This window comes from Brachycentrus maculatus, unplaced genomic scaffold (assembly GCF_059751285.1).
Source record: "Brachycentrus maculatus isolate JH-2025_06_01 unplaced genomic scaffold, ASM5975128v1 h1tg000089l, whole genome shotgun sequence".
Taxonomy (NCBI): Eukaryota; Metazoa; Arthropoda; class Insecta; order Trichoptera; family Brachycentridae; genus Brachycentrus; species Brachycentrus maculatus.
This window is the reverse complement of record NW_028280843.1, coordinates 718,195-734,653: the sequence shown is the minus strand read 5'-3', so window position 1 is coordinate 734,653 and position 16,459 is coordinate 718,195. Positions and strand designations below refer to the sequence as shown.

Sequence of the window (16,459 nt, the reverse complement as noted above, 5' to 3'; positions counted from 1 at the left end):
ATACGATTTAATCTAGTTCAGATATATATATATTACCATCTCGTATTTCCAAGTTCACTCCGCTATTTCCATCGGACGTCCAGCCGTGAGCAATGAATTTGACGGGTTTAGATTTGTCAAACCTGGATGCCTGAAGCGAGTTACTGTTGTCAAAAACAATTCTATCTGGACTTGTGGGATTATTTCTAAAAATAAACATTGCAAATTAGGATGACTGAAGAGAGGTAATTTTACTCAAAATAATTGTGTCGCCTACTTTCGAAATCCGTAGATCCTTGTAAGTCGATTTTACAAAAAATGAAAAATTCTCCGAGTAACTTTTATGTTTCAAAAATTTGTCTATCATTAGATAAAATATTTTGAAATAGAGAATTTTCCCATTTTTTGGATTTTTTTTCAGTATTTAAAAAAAACACGAGACACACACCGATAATGACGTCATCTTAATTTTTGAACAATCCCCACTCTCTGATTGGCCGATATGGGTCAGAAGGCAAGATTCATGAATACAGCGGAATTTGAAATACAACGCTGTTTTTAGGTATTTTTAACAGGGTTTTCAAGTATATAAATATATCAAACAATAAAACCGACAATTGGCATTCCGATAGAGCATTTATTTTTAAAACTTATAAAATTGGATCGGGCGGATTTTGAAATTAGGCTACACAAATATATTAAGGTTTATAGGATTTTTTCTGTAAAAAAACATTGTATCACACCATTTCCATTAAGAGTTAGGTTTATGCTTAAAATTTAACTTCGTTTGAAAATCAATATAATTATATTACAGTGATTTTAAAACAAAGTTATATTTTTATAATAAAATGGAAAATCACAAAGTTAGTGCTTCAAATATAAATTATATTAGTATGCATTCAACAGAAGAGTTTAGATCAAGCTAATCTGGATGAATAAAGAGAGTTATAATAAAAATAATTTTGTCGGGGTTAAAAGGATTTTTATAGGATTCCTTTAAAAAAAACATTGTATCACACCGTATATATTCAATTTATATTAAAATGGGCTTGAATTTAATTTATATGGAAATGGGTTTATCAAATCCGGATAGCTGAAGGTTAGTTATTGTTATCATAAACAGTTGTATGGGAATGTAGAATTTTTTCATAAAAAAATATTGTTTTGCATCGAATATATTTAGATATTTACTCGTATATTTAAATTTAAACGTTTTTTTTTATCAAATATGGATGACTGAAAAGTGTTGCTATTAAAACTACTTGTATTTGGTATTACAAACCTTGTATATAAAAATAAAATAACGTCAGCTTGAGCATTATATCTGGAATCAGTATCTTCAGCTAACGCATCAACAAGGTGCAGTTTTCCACTTTCATCGGGAAAGAAGAAAAATCTTTGACCCTCCTTATATCTGAGGAATGAATTTCCATCGGTCCCACCTTTAAATTTATAAACATATGGATTAAGAATATAAGTACATATAAACATTATTGTAACATTAGAAAGATTCAAACAAAATAGGTGATGGATTCGGTAATGGATTTAATTCCTACCTTGCACAAGTCCTACGAAAAGGACAAGAGGTATAATAATCAGTACTTTCATCGTTAAAGGCGTCACAAAAATAATCACAATGGCTTGCAAGGACAAGGATAGTGTTTTTATATTTAAAAAAAGGCTTATCAAAAATCTTACGATGTTTGCAGATCATAATCTAAAAAATTTAATGCGTATTTTAGATAACACTATAAAGTAAATAATTACTATAAACATACGTCAAACCTAATAACAAAGGAGGTATTGATAAAGATTTTCCAGTCATTGGTATTTTCGATTCAACTTTATGTTTGTTTTTATTATCTCGATCAACCTAAATGTGCGCATGAAAATTATATGATAACATCTTTTCGGTACTTGTCTATTATGTTAAAAGCTTACTTACTTTACTCTGCTTTGCGTATGGCGTTTGGCAGGAAGTCTAGAGTTATCTAAGCCGTCAGGCCGCGTTACAAGCACAAATCCAAACTCCCCAACAACTTGACCGCTTCTTTAAGACCAGGAAGGTATCTTTTGGTGGGGTAATCCTCTACTGTATGCCGGATAGTCGGGTTCTCCGCCTCACAGTCACATCCTAGAGATGGCGTCAGTCCACATCCGCGGAGCGGGAAGTTCTACAATCCTTGTTTGGTGCAGAACCTATTTAGCGTAGTCTATAGTCTCCTTAGGAGTTTAAACTCGAGAAAACTCGTACCTTAAGCTGAGGAAGTACAGACGGTCAAAGAAGTATGAAATTCTTAACAAGATTTTTTGGCCTCCTGGTATTGTGGATAATATTGAAGATAATAAGTGAGATATTAATAATAAATTATTGCAGGTTAGCTTGAAATGAACCAATTTTAATAAACTTTCAATTAATTAATGTTTCTACAGTAAATGTAAATAATAACATTGAAAAAAAATCCATAACAGAAGATTTATCACATTATTTTGGTCACCAAAATATCTTATTAAGATAATGTTTTTTTGTTATTACAATAATCATAAAATATTTCAATGATGGCGCTATTGAATAAGGGAGGGTCATGTTAAAATAAAAAAGGTTATTTAAATAAATAAAACACATTTTGAAATTCTTTATATTATTTTCTACTGATGGTTATAATGCATTCGATTGCAACTAATTAAAAGCAAAAATAATCTTTATTGTAGATTACACAGGCCAACACACATTTTTAACTGTTCCTAGTTAATTTTTGTCAAAAAAATCCAAAAGAATCCTCAGAATTTAGATCTATTTTTTTGAGATATGCTTCATGAAAAATGGATATTTTTTATTTTTTTTAAATTTCACGTTATAACTATTACTATAGCTAGATTAAATAATACATGGATTTAAGTATTTATTAATATGTTTTTAGGTGTTTATTGCAAAATTTGCATACATAAGTCACTTATCTCCCGTTTTTTAGCTCTCCTCTCATATAAAACTATAAAGAAAACTCTAATTTTCTTCAAAGTTTTTTATTAGAATTATTTTCGCAATGTATTTCAAAGATAACATACAAAGCAAATATAAACTTACAAAAACCAAAATTAATGTTATTTTCATATTATTTTTTGACATCTTATCAAAGATGAAGATAAATATGTAAGTCTGGGCATTTACGGAGCTGACGACCGTCATAGGCTGGTTTAAGTGATCACTTTACACACGTGTAATGTCAAAAAATAATATGAAAAATGATTTTTATAATTGGAGATAATCCAGATTTGTATTTGGACATACTAAAAATGTTGTAAATAATGATATTCTTTTTTTTAAATGGTTATCCCATGTAATATGGCTTCTGACTCTTAGTCTCAAGGTAAAAGATTCCTCTCCTGAAATAAATAAAATCAGATAAATAAAAGCAACAGATAATAAAAATATTTGATTTTTGAAATCATATTCGTTAAAGTATCATTAAATAACTTAAGTAATATTATACTTGTATTGTACATATTAATAGCGTAATTTTTTTAAAATCATAGTTTTTACGTATGATACGAGTACTTACGCTGCTTTAGGCTTAGATCCTCCCATATGGAGTGATCCAAGATTAGCGCAATTGCCGTTATTCATTTCATTGTAATTATTACATAGGATAGACATATATCCTGTGTGGTCCATGGAATCTGCGAGGAAAGCCCAGGATCTGGAGTGTGAGCAGCCAAAGTCTAGGAGACCACATCCTGGCTGACTAGATCCTCTATTGGGGTAGAAGTCATTATGTCCGCAGGGGTCGTTTAAACCTAACTCCCCACCATTGGTATGGATAATCTCAACGTATGCGCCATCAGTAGGACGAATCCTTTGTCCACCGCTGGTCCAGAGTGGAGCCGCTGGGTCCAAACCTAGGAATAATAGAAAATTCGTCATCTTAACCCATTCATTCCTAATTATTGCCTATTGCACGTATTAGTAATCATTACTTCTATGTTTATTCGTCATGATTACCTTTAAATTCATCATCAATCCGTTCAACGGATATGTAATTGAACGATCGTAGCAAGAATTGATCTCACGATAAGTAACGGTAATTCAAACAACCTGATTTTAACCACGAAATACATATATAACATCAAAAAACCTTAATTTTACTGAGAAGAGATCACTGAAGAGTCATAAACAGAAGTAAGATTGATTTTTGTTTTTCTAATGATTCAGAAGCACTCGATTTAACAAATAATAATTATCTGACATTGTTTATTATGATCTATCTTTTTTGTGCATTTGAGTTGATTGGCAGATTAACCATTATACAGTGTCGAACGATGACAGTAATGATATCGAAAATACTGGCGATCTTTTATTTCTAATATCAAAATATACCGATTATAAAATTCTTATAAAAACCTTTTTTTTAAAGTCATGAACAAAAGTACATAAGTTATATTAATGAATAGTTAAGATAGTCAGATTTCATTTCGTAACATTCTGCGAGAAAAGGTATTTTTCTACCTTTTGATTAGTAATAAGGTTTGTAGTCGTAGTCAAGATTCTTCAAATATGTACGTCTTAAAATTGGTACAAAGCTTGTCTCTTCTTGATTAATACGTTTGATAACGAAACAATTAACTCGTAAATGAATTGTAAACCGATTTTAAAGCAAAGACCTGTTCCTCAAAACTCATTAAAATTTAAAGTAAATGAATATAAGTTATTTATTTTTCAATATTCTTTTTAAAATACTTTAAAGCAAGTAGATTAAAAAAGAAGTCTTACAATTAATTGTTATCATGAAAAAAATATATTTTACACACACTGATCATACAGACGATCCATTTACATTACAAAAAATATAAAAAATTCACCCTTTCGTCGAAAAAAATGGTTTTTCTCAACAAGTTTTTTTTTACTCTCCACAATTATTGTCATTAAAAAACTAACAAAATGTGACAAACCTGTTATATAGGGTACTTTTCCTGACGTTACTGATCTTCCAGCAATTCCAACCAAGTGAGCTCCCAAACTGTGTCCAATAATGTGCATATTGCTCAGAGGTATCCCTTCAGTCACGAACCAATCGATAACCCTGGCTAAGAATTCTCCAGTTGGGGGAACATTCCCAGCGGCAATATTGTATAAGCCACCTGCACCTTTACCCCAGTCAACTATTATCACATTTACGTCCAGAACATTCAAGAATGCTGAAAAAGAAACAAAAAATTTCAAATCAATGTGAAACCATATTTTCTTTCATATGTGAAAATACTGAAATGAAATTTTATAGAAAATCAATTTTAAAAAAATATTCAGCATTACAAACTGCACTATACTATCCCTCTGATACATGTTTTAAGTATATATTTGATGTGAAAATATTTATGATTTTCAAAGGTTTTTTGTATTCAAGCACCCAACAACAACGAAAATAGTTGAGCATTTTTTTTAAAATCTGTTAGTAAGTTTGCATTTCTTTACACTGGTAAGGTCTTCATACATATTATATATGTCCAGCTCAATAAATTTCGATGTTTCTTTTAAATAATTCTAAAAATACTTGTTAAATATCTATTTACCTAAATTTTCATATTAAAAAGTATAACAAAATATTTCATTGACAAAATATGAGAAGAGTGAGAAACAGTTTAATTGTGAATTTCCAAAACGTTACAAGTAACATTTTTATCAAAAATTAGTTGAGTTAACAAACAATTTCAATTTAACCACAAACATATTTTTACTATATATATATATATATATATATATATATATATATATATATATATATATATATATATATATATATATATATATATATATATATATATATATATATATATATATATATATATATATATATATATATATATATATATATATATATATATATATATATATATATATATATATATATATATATATATACATATATATATAAATATAAATATATATATATATATATATATATATATATATATATATATATATATATATATATATATATATATATATATATATATATATATATATATATAAATACATATATATATATATATATATATATATATATATATATATATATATATATATATATATATATATATATATATATATAAATACATATATATATATATATATATATATATATATATATATATATATATATATATATATATATATATATATTAAAAATATTAAAAAATTAAGTTTTTTTTTATTATTTCTTTAAGGGCAATTCATTAAAGGTTTTAAGGCACTGATCATATGAGATAAGTATTTCTCACTTGTAGAATATAAATTGGTGAACTTGTAACAATTGATTACTTAATTTACTTTACCAAAATTAAGAAAGTAAAAAAATCTTATTTCTCTTATAACTGTGGTAGTACTTTTGATAGGGAGAAGGTTAAAGTAATTTACACTCTCACTCCAGATTTAAATGGTTCATGGCATGACAAGTCATTATTACTGCCACAATTCCTTTTTGACATGAGTTGACTTTGTTGTGTGTAAAACTATGAATATATTTTACCAGCTCGTAATTCTTGATTGATGGGACTATTTCCATCATCGGTCCAGCCGTGAGCAACAAATTTAACAGGTTTAGTTTTATCGAGTCTTGAAGATTGAAGAGAATTACTGTTGCCAAAAATAATTCTATCTGGACTTGCAGGGTTATTTCTATAACATATATTTAATAAAATAATACATTATATCTTTCATGTGGAATCCATAACATGGCAGAGTTCATAAAACAGTCATCCCTAAAAATGTACTTATTTTAATGCTAAAATATCTTAGTGAGATATCCGATTCTACAGCTGCCATAATAGTATGATCAGTTTAGAAAAACAGATTCACTACCCGTTGCATTCAGTGTAGATGCATGTAACATATGGTTTGAGATGACACAGATTCTACCAAATTTATTAGAAGTAAATATTTACTGTTGTTATATTCTAAGATTTATTGTCATTATTATTTTTTCATTAATTGATTCGGCAGTCACTTTGTGATAAAACTTTTATTTTTAACTAAAAATTTACTTAGTAAATACCACTATTTGTATTATAAATAATGGTATTTACAAAGTAAACTTTTAATTGAAAATTTATTTCATTTATTGATTCGGCAGTTAGTGGTAAAAATCTATCCATTTTTAATTAATGTTTTACTTAGTAAATACCATTTTTTCTTTAAATCTACTGTGACACGTGTTTCGATGCATTCCGCATCACTTTCAAACACTTTGTGTGTGGTTTTCAAACATACGGTGTTTGAAAACGATGCGGAATGTATCGAAATACGTGTCACAGTAGATTTTAAGAAATAGTGGTATTTACTAAGTAAAACATTAATTAAAAATGAAATTTTATTATTTTTATAGAAAAATAAATTCATCATTTGGAATTATTATCCGCCTGCATACGCCTACTATCAGTATCAGATTCTGCAACTCATACGCACTGTTTGTTTTTAAAAAATATGTAATTATGTAGGTGGATTACGATACAAAATGTAACCCGATAGAAACTGTAACCTGAAGAAAAACAACGACACTCAGTTTACTTTGCAATGTTTTGATTGTATTTATGATTCAACAAATTATGAATGAAGTATCTCTAAAAAACTAAAAATTAATATCCCAAGATAACTTTTTTAGAGCACCAATGAAGTATAATACGAGTACATCAATTCATGTGAAATGTGACTAGTTTTGATAAAAATAAGTGTGATATTGGGAACCTGCTCATCTGATAAGGCAAAATTTCAGGGATTTTTTTAAAAGAGTAAACCATCACAAATGTTTGCGATGAATAAACCTTTTGTGAACATTTTTTTACATTGAAAAATCCAAATAAATTTTCAAATTTATGGAAGTATAATTGAATTGATATAATAATTAGTTGTTTCTTACAGACAACTAAACGTGACACGCAGCAGACTCTTCTAGGTGCTGCGTGTCACGATATTCCATAAGGAGTTCAGAAGGTTTAAAAAGTAGGACCATTGTGTAAAAAAATATGAATTTGTACATACCTTGTATATAAATTCAAAATAACATCTGATGATGGAGTGTATCGCGTGTCTGAATCATCTTTCGCTAAAGCATCAACAAGGTGAAGTTTTCCTTTACTATCAGGGAAAAAGAAATATCTTTGCCCTTCCTCATACTTAAGCAAGGAATTCCTATGAGTCCTCCCTTAAAATTAAAATAAAATTGTCATGGAATATTACAGATACGTTATACAAATTACAAGTATTTAATTATTTTCTTCCTACCTTGTGCTAATCCCACGAAAAGGATAAATGGTAAAATTATTAGGACCTTCATCACGTCTGGTATTACACAAACAATTTTAATGACTTGCAGGGACAGGTCTTACTTATTTTTATAATAAAAATAACCCATATCAAAAGATCAGATTTTTTATCAGTATCTGCAGTGAAGTAATTTAGATTACGCAATTTAAAATCATTAAGAAGTTTTTTACTAATCAGAATATTTTAAACAAAATAAAATTAAAATCCCAAATTATTTATTAGGATTGAGAGTTAATATACATAACATCAGTAATATATATTTTTTAAACTATTCAAGTATTTACAAACACCCATAATTTTACGAAATGAATATAGTATGATTCACAGTAATAAAATCTATTTTGTTTGAAAGTCAAAAAATTATAATAATAAAAAAATTATCGTAAAATTAATTTAAAACCATAAAATAGTAAATATTTTCGGGGTTAGAATAAGTTTCTTTCCCTCCGTAGTATAGTATAGTGTAGTCAATGCGTTTGGCTACCGTGCTGGAGGTCAGAAGTTCGAATCCCGAGGAAGGAAGGTTAAAAAGTACTTGATTTTTCTCTCTAACATTTATTTATACGACTTGTACAAGAAGAGCAAAGGATAATCACCTTTCTTCATGTAATTAACGATCAAGATAAACTCCTTCTTTGTGATGCAGTGCTCAATGCAATATTGAGCTTCCTGATAAAAATTAGATTTTTGAATTGTAAAAATTAAGGTAGTTTAATTAGCATGTAATTAATTACCAACCGACTTTTTACATTCGTGAATTACCTTTTTCTCTTCATTGATGTATCAACCTAATAAAGATGAAGATGAAGGAGAAGAATATAAAAAAAAAACTATATTTTACGTCGATAGCTTTATTTTCTTTCGATTACGGTAACAAAATTATCAAAACAACTGTTTGGTGCTGACAGACCATAGATTGATCAAAAAATCCTTAAATCACCTATTCACTAACAAAATCAATGTCATGCATTACAAGCTGATTTTCATCATTAAGCAAATTGTTTTTATTTTATTTATCAATGTGACGTAAAATGGAACAATGTATAATTGTACAATGCAAATCAAAAGACAAAATTGCTGATAAATTATTTCAACCTGCAGTTTGCAATAAAACAAGCCTTTATATATGCAATACTAGAACGACAATATTATTAAACAATTTTCACCTATTTTTTTAGTCTGTAAACCTAGTTAGTATAGCACACTTGTTAGTATTAACTTACATGCCTCGCTGACAGTGATAGGGACTTTGAAAACATTAGCTACATTTTTTTATCTTTAACCGGAAAAAGCTTTGCATAATTGATTAAATTAAATTAAATTATGCAAGATTTAAAAAAAAAAGGATGGTTCCGAATGGAAACCAAAAGTTTCTTTACCGGATTTAGGAATGTGACGGGACCTTTCAGATTCTAAACACCTAAGAAATAAACATATATTTTGACTAGTGTAAGGAATATGGGTACGTTGGTGAAACATTGGTGACACTAACATAGACGCAATATTAATCTTGTGTATACCCGCATAGTATGGCAAGCAAATTCTTTAATTATTTCCCCTAGAAACCAGTCACTCACTTAGAGCTACCTAGTAATAATTATTTACAATTAACCACAGTCAAAGTACTAACGAGTTATTACTAATTAATTTCCAGCACTTTAGTACGTCACAACTACCCAAAGATATATATTTTCCATTCTTTTAGCTTTCGAACAAAATAAAAATTTGAGTCGGTTACCCCATATTACAATTACGTCGCTTCTCCACAAGGGTAGATAGAGAAAATAGTATGCCACACCAATCAAACCAATTTGAAATATTTGATAATACCAAAATTCAAAATCAAACTCATAATATTAATCTATCTCTAAAGTGTAATGGTTATCACATTTGGCCATCATTTTAGTCCTAGGTTTGAATATAAGCATAAATGTGTCGCCTGCTTTTAAAATTCGCCTGATTCAATTTTATAAGATTTTAAAATAAATACTCCATAGGAATGCCAATTGTGGGTTTTATTGTTTAAAAAAATTACATACTTGAAAGCCCTGCTAAGAAATACTTTAAAACAGCGTTGCATTTCAAATTCCGATATATTCATGAAACTTGCCTTCTGACCCATATCGGCCAATCAGAGAGCGGGGATAGGTCAAAAATTAAGATGACGTCATTATCGGTTTGTTTCTCGTGTTTTTTTAAATACTGAAAAACATTCCAAAAAAATTAAAAATTTCTCTATTTTATAATATTTTATCTAAAGACAGACAAATCTTTGAAACATAAATGTTAACCGGAGAATTTTGCATTTTTTTGTAAAATCGACCTGTATGGATCTGGCGGATTTTGAAAGAAGCGACAAAAACATAAGTATTCTTTTACTTCAATATTTATTTTGTATTTTCTTATGCTAGTTTGTATCCAAATCACTGGATAGAACACATAAAGAAAACGGTCAGATAAATATTGCATCAGCGTATTGCAGGAGTACACTGTTGGGTGCGGATAAAGATCAATACTAGTAGTATGTAGTATTGAAAAACACATCTGGTTTTGGAAAATTAGACTTTTTTTTACATGCATAAAATAATTTAATCCTAATGAAGAAAAGGACTAAAAACAAAATGAAACAATTCAGGGTAAATCAGGGTAACAATCGTTAAAAAAAACTTTTTTTATTGAGAATTTGTATTTTTTAATTACTTAACAAACAAAAAAATCAACTGATGCAGTTAAAAATGTTTATTTCAAATAATTTATTAAATATTTATTTATGTTGACCGTGCTTGTAATAAATTTTCCCCTTCAAAGGTAGTATGGTGGGTTGGCGGTTGTTTTCAGGTGGAAAATACCGCGGCTGAAAAGGAAATAAAAATATATTGTTATTTATATTACTAAACACTGGATACTTTACACTTTCATTAAAAAATTAAATTTTGGTTGTCTCAACTTGGATTAAAACAATCTCATAGTTATTCCTAAACAGTCATGAAGTAGTGTTTTTAACCTTTCCCGTACTGACCATCCAAAAATTACGATATCTAAAGCGGGGTACCAAAAGACCCCGGTGCATATTTATATGGAAGTCGTATTACGCATCTCGTAACGTTGAGTCACAAATTCTATGTCCTTTCCAGATCGCAGATGAATGATAAGGAGAGTGTTTAAAAATAAAAACTCACATAGCCTTGACTGCAGCGCCTCCCATGTGCAGTTTGCTCAAATTGGAGCACTTGTTGTTGAGAGCCTCATTCTCATCACGACATTGGTCAGCCATAAACCTTGTATTGCCGATGGAGTTAGCGAAGTATTCGTAGGAGCGTCCGTGAGAACAGCCGACGTTGACTGGAAGGCATCCGGGCATACCAGCACCTTCGTTCGGGTAGAAGTCATTGTGACCGACAGGCTCCTTCACTCCGAGGTATCCTGCGTCGGTGTGGATAATCTCAACGTATCCCGCGTCACTGGGCCGAATGCGTTCAGTTCCAGGACCCCAAGAAGGACCAGCAGGGTCAAAACCTGAAAAATAAAAATAAAATACAATAAATAAGTATGTCAAAATCTCCGCTTCCGTGGTGTAATGGATAGCGTGTTTAGCTACCGCTCTGGAGGTCCCAAGTTTTTGATATCTCAACAAAGAATGTCTGTGTATTTACAAGGCTTATTCTTTGTCATTGGCCGGTAACCAAAACCACAACAGGCTTATGACAGGTCATGACCCCTATAAATACCTAGACTTTCATGTTCATCTTAAGCTTTGTTGAATTTTAAAAAAAATCCTAGGTGGAGATACTCAGACTTGTAAAAAGTATTTGGATACACCAAAATGTTGTAAATTTTATAGTACATCCTTCAATGTCCCAAGGACACAACTCTAAAACTAGCTGCAATCAAAGTATCTTATTGTGTAAGTTTTCTCTGTAACTTGTACTTAGCTTTACACATACGATGTATGAAAATGTTGCAGAATGCATAGACATGTGTCGCAGCAGATTTTATAAAGTAGTGCTATCCACAAACTTACCAGTTACGTAGGTGATTTTTCCCCTCGTGACTTTCCTAGCAGTCTGACCAGCGATGTGGGCTCCAAGACTGTGTCCCATGATGTGGAAGCTGCCAACTGCTGACCCTTGGCTGATGAGCCAGTCAACCAGGTTAGCTTCCCAAGTTGAGACCAGGGGAACGTTGTTGACAGCAGTTCCGTACAGACCATTGGCTCCCGCGCCCCAGTCCACGCATATGACATTTACATCCATGGCAGCAAGGAAAGCTAAGGACATTGAATGTCAATTTAAACATCAATATTGATATTAAATATTAAACAAGACAGCTAAATTCAGTACCAATAGATGTATAATTATTGAAAGATGCGTTATACTTGAATACTTGATAAGTAAGAGTGAAGAATGAATGAGATGCGGATGTATCGAAAAATGCTCCAGATACCCTGGAAGGATACGTCCAACAATTCAAAACTTCTCCAAAAAGCCAGAGCGTTTAGAGAACCAATATCGAATATTAAGGTGCCCTATTTGGGACATGTGCTCAGAGGCTTGGCGCTGTACAGTGCGGCGCGGGATCTCAACATGCTGCTCTTCGGCATTACCATTGGCCATGCTCCAGCCTAAGAAAACCGAGAAAAAGGCGCAATAATACGGGGACTCCACTTTCCCCCCTTCAGACTCAACCGATTAACGACGTATTTCTTTGATATATTTTTTTTTATCTCTAATTATCATTTTCAAATCATAATCCATATCTAGTATTAGAGATATAGAGATGGTATTTTACGAAAATGGCGCTTTATAAATCTTCCAAGATTATTATTATTAACTGATCATCAAACGTAAGACTGAGGGTCGAAGAGGTGACAAATGAAGGTGGATCTCCTCGCTCCATAATATACTCAAGTGGACAGGAATAAAGAGCGTCAAGGAGCTGTTTCGGACTACCCAAAATAGGGACATATTTTCACAAGTGATAGTCAACATCGATAGGACCCACGTAAAGAAGAAGAAGAAGAAGAATAAAGGGAAATAAATTTATGACGAGAATATAGTTGAAAATGGAAGGTAAAAAAGACCGAAGAAAATTTGACATCAAGTTTTTAAAATACTTGGTTAGGGTTAGGTCAGGAGTTGAAATAATCGGCGGGTATGTATGAGGAGATGCATGAATGCAGAAGAGTCGAAAGTTGTTTGAAAAGACAGATTAGTGTGGCGTTGTATTTTCTCTTCTTACGCAGATCTGAAGCCTATGCAGATCTGTCAGGAAGCCTATATGCTTCTGTATCTGATCTGGGAATGTAGTGGGACAGCTTTTAATACCCTGCGGTGAAACGACAGTAAGGTTATTTTGTAAGTTTACTACTTAAAAACAAGAAGAAAGAATAGTAAAAAAATGTATGAAATGGATGAAGTTGGAAATGGAACCAGTGAAAGACTAGATGAAATTATTCATTTATACAATGGTTCAAGTATTCAAAAAGTTCATATAAAAAATATTTTTTACCATTCCTGACCATTTTGTTGACATCACTGTCTCCATTGTTATTCCATCCGTGAGAAATGACTTTGGTTGCCTTCGATTTATCGAAATTAGAAGAAGTCAAACTGCTGGCATCGCCATTTTTCAGAATATAAGCCGTAGTGGGGTTTTTCCTAGAAAAAATTCAAAAGATTTTGGTTCGCAACATTTTGAGTGTGGCCAAATACTTGTTCACAAATCTTGATTTTCTACGTATAATATTTTAATTGTTGATTTATTTTATTATTTTACCTTACCTTGTATATAGAAGGAACCTGACATCAGATGATGCGGTGAACCTCGCATCTGGATCAGTCGCTAGTCTGTCAACAATTTGAATCCTCCCATTTTTTCCCTCGGCAACGAAATACCTCATTCCCTCTCTGTATTCCGAAATAAAGGGGTGGAGCTTGGCTGCATTAAAATGTTAACATATTAATAATGTTTCTTGTACAATTTTAACCTACCAAAAATAAGAGTTTTTTTAAAGGAACATATACTCGTTGAAGTCATTGAAACTTGTAAAATGTGTGTTACACTTGAACTTACATATTTACGAACTGTAGATTTTTTTATTAATATTTGAAATTAACTGTGCTTTCATATTTTGTGACAAATGTTTTACCTTGCCACGGGATTATCAAACTGTGTTAAAAACAGTCTCACTTATATAAGTACAAATTTAAAGTAGTTAATTATTTAGGATTTTACAACTATTTTATTTTGTCGTGATTTTGTTAATATATCTTGTTTGTATATGAATTATTGCAAAATATTTTTTTCTTTTAATCATTTATTTCCATGTATTTTCAAACATTTGTCCACATTGTCTTATACTAATTTTTATTTCACTTGCATACTTTTTTCCTGGTTTTCAAATAAACGCAATATATTGAGTGAATCTAAATCATTAGTCATATATTTTGGTTTGCCCTCTCTTCAGGAGTTATTTTGTTAATGAAGATGAAAAAGCGTATTGAAATGACCATATTAAAGTCATGGAATATCTGTCAATTATGGGCATAAAAGTAAGTGTTACACAGTGTACAAAGTAAACAGAGTAGGTATATTTAAACCAACCCATTGGTTGGTTACAGGTCGTAATTTCTACAAGTACCCAGACTTTCCAATGTCTCATCTCTATTCGTCTTTCATCTGCTTTGAGATTGATAAATGATACCTTTTGAGTTATAATAACTTAATTAAATATATGTTTATTTTAAAATTAAAACTAAAAATTTCATACTGATATTTTTCTTCCTCGTTTGGGGATACTCACACAAGCTTGTCAGGCTAATATGTGCTTGGGCCATGAATTCAATAATGATAATTTAAGAAATAACAATTACAAGTATAGTCAATTTAAAAACACAATTCCCATATTTCTAGACTGCATGCACTTATGAAAGCAATTGGAATTTCTGCCGTTTCTGGAGTAATACGGGCACATCTACCGAATTCATAATAACTTAAATTATTTTGTATATTAAATGCATTGATAACTTTGTGGTATGGTAATTAAACACTCTTCTTTATCATACATTGTTTAATAAATAACCAAGTAAATTCAACTTCGAGTCCACTTTTGAAAATATTCTCATTGTGATTCATTTGTCGTCTTTCTCAAGAGAATTTTTTTTAATGTTAAAAAAATATTATTTTATACAAAAGTCAAAACGTAATAATTTTATTTCAATGACCCGATGATGGATTAATTTTTCGAAACTGGTAGTCACAAATAAATGTTTAAAAAAGCGGTATTACACAAAGTGAGCAATGAATGATAAGAAGAGTGTTATATTTTTGTTTCTTTAGTTTGATGCTAAAATAACATTAAAAAATCAACGTTGTGTACATTTACTATGTAAAGTTATATCGTCTATGTTTGATACTATTTTCTAACTGGTTTATTTGTTAACTTGTCTTTGTTCGTTAATACATAAATTAATAAATAGGATATTTACCAGAAATGGAGGCCACTCCTACCAAAAGCAACAAAATGCTACAAAAAACTCTCATTGTGAAAATTTTGATCAAAAACAAAAACTAATGATCGTACTAATTTTGCAATCAATTTATACTAGTTGAAATGTTTGATCTAATCAAATCTTAAAACAAGTAAAGGTTTGACTAATTATTCATATCAATTTATTACGCAAATCAATTTGAGATATGGATCATTTCATGAGGAGGTAAAAAACCAATCACTCAATATATCTTGATATTCATCTGGAAAAACACTTAGAGAAACAATTTAATTCGTGAGTACAAATCATAATTAATGTTTTAGTATTTTAAATGAATATCTGCCTCTAAAACAGAGCGTACTTCTCGTGTTTAGGGAGGAAATTCATTTTACAAACTTAATAATTGAAATTGTTAATATAATTAATATCGTAGAGTTTTTTAAAGACATGAAATAAATCCTTTGAAAGTATTTTTAACGAAAATTAAAATAATAAGTATTAAAAGTGACAAAAAATATAAAAACTTATGCTTGTATTTATTTTTTTTTAAATAAAAGTAAAGTAGTTAAATATGATTTTTTTAAATTCTCTGACATAATTTCATCCTATTGTCGATAAAAAAAATACGTAAAATAATGTGTTCGAAAACTTTATTACGTTGAATTCATTCGTTAAC

At 30.0% G+C, this 16,459-nt stretch overlaps 2 protein-coding genes across 2 annotated transcripts in view; both read right to left on the bottom strand.

Annotated features, from left to right (window-relative positions):
- LOC148310689 (uncharacterized) overlaps positions 1-10,036 on the bottom strand; it is a 38,704-nt gene extending 28,668 nt beyond the window's left edge. The window contains exons 1-6 of the mRNA XM_088258020.1: positions 10,032-10,036; positions 6,501-6,649; positions 4,927-5,172; positions 3,540-3,876; positions 1,262-1,393; positions 37-185 (exon numbers count right to left, since the gene is read on the bottom strand). Of these exons, the coding sequence (XP_088114146.1) occupies positions 37-185; positions 1,262-1,393; positions 3,540-3,876; positions 4,927-5,172; positions 6,501-6,649; positions 10,032-10,036 (1,018 nt within the window). The remainder of the gene's footprint in view (positions 1-36; positions 186-1,261; positions 1,394-3,539; positions 3,877-4,926; positions 5,173-6,500; positions 6,650-10,031) is intronic.
- A 981-nt stretch (positions 10,037-11,017) lies between these two features.
- Positions 11,018-14,122, bottom strand: LOC148310688 (pancreatic triacylglycerol lipase-like). Its single transcript, XM_088258018.1, has 5 exons — positions 14,097-14,122; positions 13,802-13,950; positions 12,315-12,560; positions 11,473-11,809; positions 11,018-11,147 (listed from the first exon to the last, which is right to left on the bottom strand). Exons 1-5 carry the CDS (start codon positions 14,120-14,122, stop codon positions 11,096-11,098), a joined length of 810 nt encoding a protein of 269 aa, XP_088114144.1. The 3' UTR covers positions 11,018-11,095.
- Between the last annotated feature and the right edge of the window lie 2,337 nt (positions 14,123-16,459).

Bases quoted from the DNA above. Each gene is read 5' to 3' on its own strand.
- LOC148310688 (XM_088258018.1), bottom strand. From the start codon at position 14,122: ATGCGAGGTTCACCGCATCATCTGAT. The intron at 11,810-12,314 runs GTAAGTTTGTGG...TTTATTTTTCAG, and splicing joins AAAAATCACCTACGTAACTG to GTTTTGACCCTGCTGGTCCT. The intron at 11,148-11,472 runs GTGAGTTTTTAT...TTTCCTTTTCAG, and splicing joins GGCGCTGCAGTCAAGGCTAT to CCGCGGTATTTTCCACCTGA.